At 26.5% G+C, this 6779-nt stretch overlaps 1 protein-coding gene across 1 annotated transcript; it reads right to left on the reverse strand.

Moving 5' to 3' along the window:
- Positions 1-4276: 4276 nt before the first annotated feature.
- LOC101503531 (protein PPLZ02-like) lies at positions 4277-5338 on the reverse strand. The gene is made up of 2 exons (XM_012716140.3): positions 5139-5338; positions 4277-5004 (listed from the first exon to the last, which is right to left on the reverse strand). The coding sequence occupies exons 1-2, from the start codon at positions 5219-5221 to the stop codon at positions 4506-4508; spliced, it is 582 nt and encodes a 193-aa protein (XP_012571594.2). The 5' UTR covers positions 5222-5338; the 3' UTR covers positions 4277-4505.
- Between the last annotated feature and the right edge of the window lie 1441 nt (positions 5339-6779).

Consider the following 6779-nt stretch of genomic DNA (forward strand, 5'->3'; position numbering starts at 1 on the left):
TATATGGATCTTACAAATAAATTTGTTGATTTAGAGAGTGATTGCATGTTTTCTTGTTTTTACGCCAAATTGCAAGTTTTCTTTACTAGTTATCAATAAATTCTTTTTTATTTTATTTTATATCGTCCTTATTTTCCTTTCAGATTATATACAAAGATCTTTACTCTTTATCTCGAAGGTAAAATTATTCTATTAATTGGTTCCTTAAATAAGTTTCAATTTTCATATTTAATTATTTATTTTTTCTCAAATTAATCTTTAATTATTTGATTATTTGATTATGATGTTAACACCGTGTAGTTAATATTGTAGGTTTTTTTTATATGAAATTAGTCATTTAACTATTAAAAAGTTAAGAATGAAGATGTTTAAAAAATGACCAAAAAATTCAATTGTATTTACATTCTAATAGTTAAAAGACGAAATTTAAATAGACTTAAAAAAGTAATAATTGACTAAAATAAATATTAAATAAAAAATAAAATAGTAATAATTGATTAAAATAAATATTAAATAAAAGATAAAGTATTAAAATTATATTTAAAGATAACCGAAGAAACCAAAACTTTAAATTAATTTTATATTGGTTGAACGAAGCCTTCACTTGGTCTTAGCTAAGTCTAGTACATTTAAAAGAAAAATAATAAGATAGATATATAGTGCATATGAGGTGGACCCAAGTGACCTTGTTTGTTTGCTTAGGTTAAGAGAAGAGTAGTTTGGGACCATGTGGATCAATGTGTAAACATGCACTTAACCACGTGAAAGAATGGGAAATTGGACAAGTATCGAAAATTCGAGACATGTCTTGTGTTGCTAAATATAAAACCAAATGTAGTGGTATGTTCAAGTTTATTATATGTTGCTTGTCCTGTTTCATACTAAATAAAATATCATCTTATATAAAAAAATAAAACTAAAATATCATATTTTACTTAAATAGTTTTAAAATAATAAACTATTATTTTAGTCTTTAAAAATATATGACACAATCATTTTTATATTTGATTTAATTAAAAATTAAAATTAATCATTAAATTATTTTTAAGAATTAAATTAAATGACAACACTCTACGCTTCTAGAAATTAAAATGGTTAGCAAAAAAATTTCAAAAAAGTTTCTTATCCTCCAAAACTACTCTTTGAAAGTTTTTTGGCTTTTAAGCAGAGTAGGCCACCAACCATTTAATTTCAATTTTTTTTGTCTTCCAATAAAACCTTTCCCCCTTTTGGATTTATATGACCTACTTGATCCAAGATACTTGAAAAACAAATAATAGATCCTTTACAAAATCAAAAAAATCTTGCAAGTGTGATTTTGGGAGTGGGGGAAAGGGTACACAATTTATGTCACGTATAATTGTCTCTCACTTGGCATTTCAAGCATGATATATATACACTATGATTGGATGCAACATGATTGGTTTTGACTGCTTTTTATTCTATATGGAGGATCACAACCTTGACTCCTTCACTTACCTTCATTTCTTTCATCAATAACATGCACACACATTGTATATATGGAATTCCTTCTGATGTAAATTTGTACTAAGAAGTTAAATTTAGAGAGACTTTAACTTTCCTCTAATGTTTTCTGTTCTTCCTTTCTATTACTTAAGCTTAAAGCTGACCACTACTTGTAATATTATATTCTATGCATATTCATGAATGCAAAATCAAAGGAAATTACAAAAACATGTTTGTTTTTTTACAGTAATTTTTCTATTAGTGTAAATTGACGAATAAAAAATATATTTAAAAATCAAACTAACTATTAAAAGAAAAATATTAAAATGTCGACCGATTAATGAAAGATACATTTAAAAATATAATTGTAATATTTTGTAGATTAAAAAATTAATGTGATAATTTCTCATAAATTCAACTATTAAAATGTTTGTTAGCACATTAATCTAAACAAACGCTGCATGTGACATAGAAAATGCACATTAGTCATTAAATATAGAAAGAATATACAAAAAATTTAACAGTGATGATGAAAAGTCAAAGTGCCATGATGTGTGTAATTCAAGCCATCAAGTCATCCACTGATAATTAACTAAGCTAATAAATAGGAATTCCTAGATAAAACAAAGCCATTTTAAAGCTTTTAATTTATCTATTAATCTCACATGAATTTGACCCTAGTTAAGTAATTCTAGATTTGCCATTTGTACACTAAAATTGGGAATGTGGAGAGCAGGTGAACCTTAAAGTGTTCCTCTTTGTCACAAGATTCAAACTGTTAATGATGAAAAACTCACTATAAATGCCATGATTTAACCAACTTTAGTGATTCAAAAGGAAAAACAAAATAATGAGACTAAATTACTTTATTATTTGATGTTTGTGGGGAGCAAAATCAATTTCCAAACAGGTGAATAATCATGAAGTTTCACTGATAAAGATAGGACACCAAAATACACAGTATAAAAATACATTATATATATATATATATATATATATTAAAATTCAGGTACATTCTAATAACATGAATATTTAATATTTTTATGTTAAATATCAGATAATTTTTGAAAAAAATCCCAACAATTATAACCATATTATACCGTTACAAAAATTTAAATTAATGTGTTAAATTAAATATAAATAGAGGACAATTTTAACTATAAAAAAATTACATCAAATAGAACTGGAGTCACGTTAACACTTGTTAAACATAAAAATAGAAATTTTACAATTGAAAAAATATAATTTAAATTTTAAAAAATTAAATACATAAATTTTAATGCATTTTAAATACTTTAATTTTATATTTGGATCACACGTTAACATTTCTGATATAATATTTATATGTTATATATAAATATTATAAATAAATTAGTAGTTAGAAAACAGAATAAGAACTGCTTCCGTAAGTAATGGAATCTAGTATAGAATTGGGTAATTATTATGTTGAATTGAACTGAATAAGATCTGAATTTAATGAAGCTGACATGAGTTTACCAAATATGATAATTAAGGGATCCCACAAATTTCATAGAGTTGATTAAATTTGCAGTAAATGTGACATGAAAATGACATATTCACTTTTCAAATAAATAGATGTAAAATTTTCACCAATCAAACGATTTTCTACTCTGTCTCCCTCTTAAGATTACCAAATTGATTCAGTGATTTTGATAGTTACCACTATTGTTTCATGATTATTTTTTATCAGTTTTAAAGATTATGGTAAGGATTATGAATTCCTTTTAAGTGAAGCAACAAAGCAATATATAGCTGAGTTAGCAATAACACTCTCTCCAATTTTGATTATAACAAAAAATTATTAATTTCACTTGTTAAAAAGTTTGTTAAACACAATTAATAATCTTGAAATAATAAAAAATATAATGCATTTTTAAAATTGTCATTCATAAAAATTTGCTCCATGTGAATAATAAAGTCATTGTTGAAAAATAAAATTATATTTAATCGAAAAATATTTTTAGATAAACACCGTTAAATAGAATAAAAGTAAATTATATTTTTTGATATTTGAGACAAAATATGAGTTTTTTTTTTAATAATTTAATATGGTAAATTTAGTTAAAATAAATTATTGTTGATGTGGTTTTTATATTTGATAGATTAGTGGGAGAGGAAAAATATGAAAGGAAGCGTGCATGAGAGGCAGAAAGAGGAAAGTTTTGGAGAAAAAGGGACTGCAAAAATGAACCTTAAAAGCCTCTTTGTGATACAAATGGGCCCTTAAATTACTCATTAGAATATCCACTCAATCTTATTCAGTGTCCATTCTTTCTCTCTTTAAAGCAACAATGGCCAACAAAGCAAAAAGTATCTTTTTCCCTCCAATTTTTATCCTACACTGTAACCATAATCATATATTTCTTTAAGCAAGTCAAAACTATGTATTTCATTCCCAATCCCTTTGGAAAATAATTGAAAATTCTATGTTATGATATTCAAAGGATCTCAATGTCGTCTCATTATTAAAAAGAATCGACATTGCACATTTGCTAAATAGGAATAAACAAATTGTAGGGTGATTAATGATATAAAATAAATTTTTCTTTAGAAAAAAACAATTTTTTTAATATTTTATTGCTGTAGACTATAGCAATGCACGATAAGTTGTTTTGTTTTATTTTAATAAAATTCAAAGGAAAATTTTATTTTTTTTTTCAAACATTTGTGTCAGAATTAAGTGCATAAGACTGTACAATCATTGAAATAATGTATTCTAGCTTCCTTACATTAAAGACAGGAGACTGATTCTGCAACTAGTAATTAATGCAAATTAAAAGGGTCAATATGAATAACAAGTAGCCAATATAGTTATAAATAACAAGATAATAATTGGATGTACATAACAACAACATTGTCCAATAGGTCACTTAGAAAACATCCAGGACCAAAATAGGAGCTAGCTAAATGCCTAAGACATTAATATTAGTAGTAATTAGTTAAATTAAATTAGCATAATAAGAATATGAAAATGCTCAAATTCAAAGACTTAGAAAAATGTTCATGATTCAAAGTTCCTATGGTGGAATAACAGAACAAAGCTCAATAGACCCATAATGAAGCAATTCCTCTATCATTTGTTCAATGTGATCTTCTTCAAGTGGCTTATAAAACTGCTGAGAATTTTCAACTTTAACTTTCTTGAAAACCCAATTTCCCTCTGATTCTTGTTTCTCTAATTCATGTCTCTTCTGTGGCAACATAGTAGTAGTATGATCAATTTCTTCACTACTTTTCATAGAAACATTGCTTGTAGAAATGATGTTACTTTGTGAAGATTCTCTCTGAGATTCTTGAAAAGATGGCCTAGTCATTTGCAATGAAGCCATGTAACATCTATGAAGTTTAGCAGTTAAATTTGCTGATAGAAGTTTTGAAGATGATGATTGAGAAGCATTTGGGTTGTAAGGGAAATTTGTTCTCGCTCTTGTTCCACACATTAGTCTCGCTGCTTCATCGTATGCTCTTGCTGCATCCTCAGCTGTTTCAAATGTACCAAGCCATATCCTAGTTTTTCTGGAAAAAAAAAACATTTTTTATTTTCATTTAATAATAAAATGTATATATTTATTTCGAGAGTAACTTTGACAAAATAATAGTAACATTGTAATTTTGTCAATTTCACTGCAAATTTAAATGTGTGGACTTACAAAATGGGGTGACGAATTTCGGAGACCCAAGAGCCCCAATGCCTTTGTCGGACGCCTCGATATCGTTGTTGTGGTCTGGCCATGTTTGGGAAAAGAAATGTATTCTTTTCAGAAAGTGTTTTTTGAGTGAATGCTAAGAGGAGGGAGGTGATGGAGAATGAGGGGTGATGGGTTTTTGTAGTTGGGTTTGTTTCTCATGTGGCACAGTTTTTCTATTGGATCTGGCAACAATTTAATTAGGGAGGTGGGACCCACATACAAATTTGATTTTTGAGAGTTATTATAATTTGGTTGTATTACCTTTTGCATCAACAATTTAAATTGAATGCGTGTTTAATAAGTGACACCAATATATTATTTAATTAATTAGTATTTCTAAATTGCTTCATATAATAAGTGTTATAAGAAATTGGTTACATGGATTTGTAAATATATCATTGACATAGATATAAAAGTTTTATAGCTTAATTAGTCCTATCACATATACACGGGACACAAAAGAATAAACTTAATAAATTACATGTTGCTTTACTACTGTTATTTTATGCAAAGAAAAGTCTAATTTTTTTAAGATTAGTCCATACTCCATAGATTCTTCTCATGTGAAAATTGATCCTTAGGATACAATTTGTGGATAATGACAGGTTTGTAGTTTGAGCTACAAGATCTTTAAAACATATCCTTCTGAAATATATATAAAAACCAACAATTGCCATAATGAAATTGTTTTTATACATCAATATGAATTTCGACATCCTCGTTAGAGTTAATTTATGTTTATTGTAAATTAATTGTAATAATTATATAAATTAAATAACATAAAATTGGAATGGAGTTGACGTTTGTATGTTACTTTTAAACAGACAATATCACGTTTTACACCTTGGTCGCACCGAAGATAACGATGTTGCAATAATGATATGTATGAATACTGTTTACAATCGGATTTACTTGATCAATATTTTTGTATCACTGTATGAATATTTATATAATAACTGGGTCAATTGCAAATTGGGGCACATCGATTGAAGATCAAAGATTCTTGGACCATAATAATTAACATATCAAATCATTTGATCAAATCTTCTTCACTGTTATCAATTACCAACTTATGAGAGAAACAAATGGGTCGCTTTTTATTCCACAAAGCAGTTGAACTTTACTACCAATTTCTGTCGTCGAACCTTTCTTCACTTTCAGCCACATCGTAAAAGTAAAACTATTGGGATTTTTTTTTTGAAGTCTCTTGTGGATGACATAGTTCATTTTATGAGCAAGTTTTATAAGGACAAGCGAGTTATTAGAATTAAATCTAATATAAAATTTTAATTTAATAAAACACATATAGTTGAAGTTGATTAGCAATTGAAGACGAGTTTAATTCTCATGTAAAAAAGTTTTACATTATATCATAATTTTAAATGGATTAAAATGCAGTTTTAATCTCTAGTCTTATTAAATCCATAATCTTGAACATCTTCATCCTATTATTTCATTTTTCACAATTTTAGTTCCTTAATTTTCAAATCATTGATATTTGATCATCTTTCTCAATTTGATGATGTAGCAATCATTTTGGTGTGGTGTGTATATAATGATATAAAATTTAATTTTAAATCAAATAATATTACTTTAATAATT

Source organism: Cicer arietinum, chromosome 5 (assembly GCF_000331145.2).
Source record: "Cicer arietinum cultivar CDC Frontier isolate Library 1 chromosome 5, Cicar.CDCFrontier_v2.0, whole genome shotgun sequence".
Classification (NCBI taxonomy): domain Eukaryota; kingdom Viridiplantae; phylum Streptophyta; class Magnoliopsida; order Fabales; family Fabaceae; genus Cicer; species Cicer arietinum.

Bases quoted from the DNA above. Each gene is read 5' to 3' on its own strand.
- LOC101503531 (XM_012716140.3), bottom strand. From the start codon at position 5,221: ATGGCCAGACCACAACAACGATATCGAGGCGTCCGACAAAGGCATTGG. The intron at 5,005-5,138 runs GTAAGTCCACAC...TTTTTTTTCCAG, and splicing joins GAAATTCGTCACCCCATTTT to AAAAACTAGGATATGGCTTG.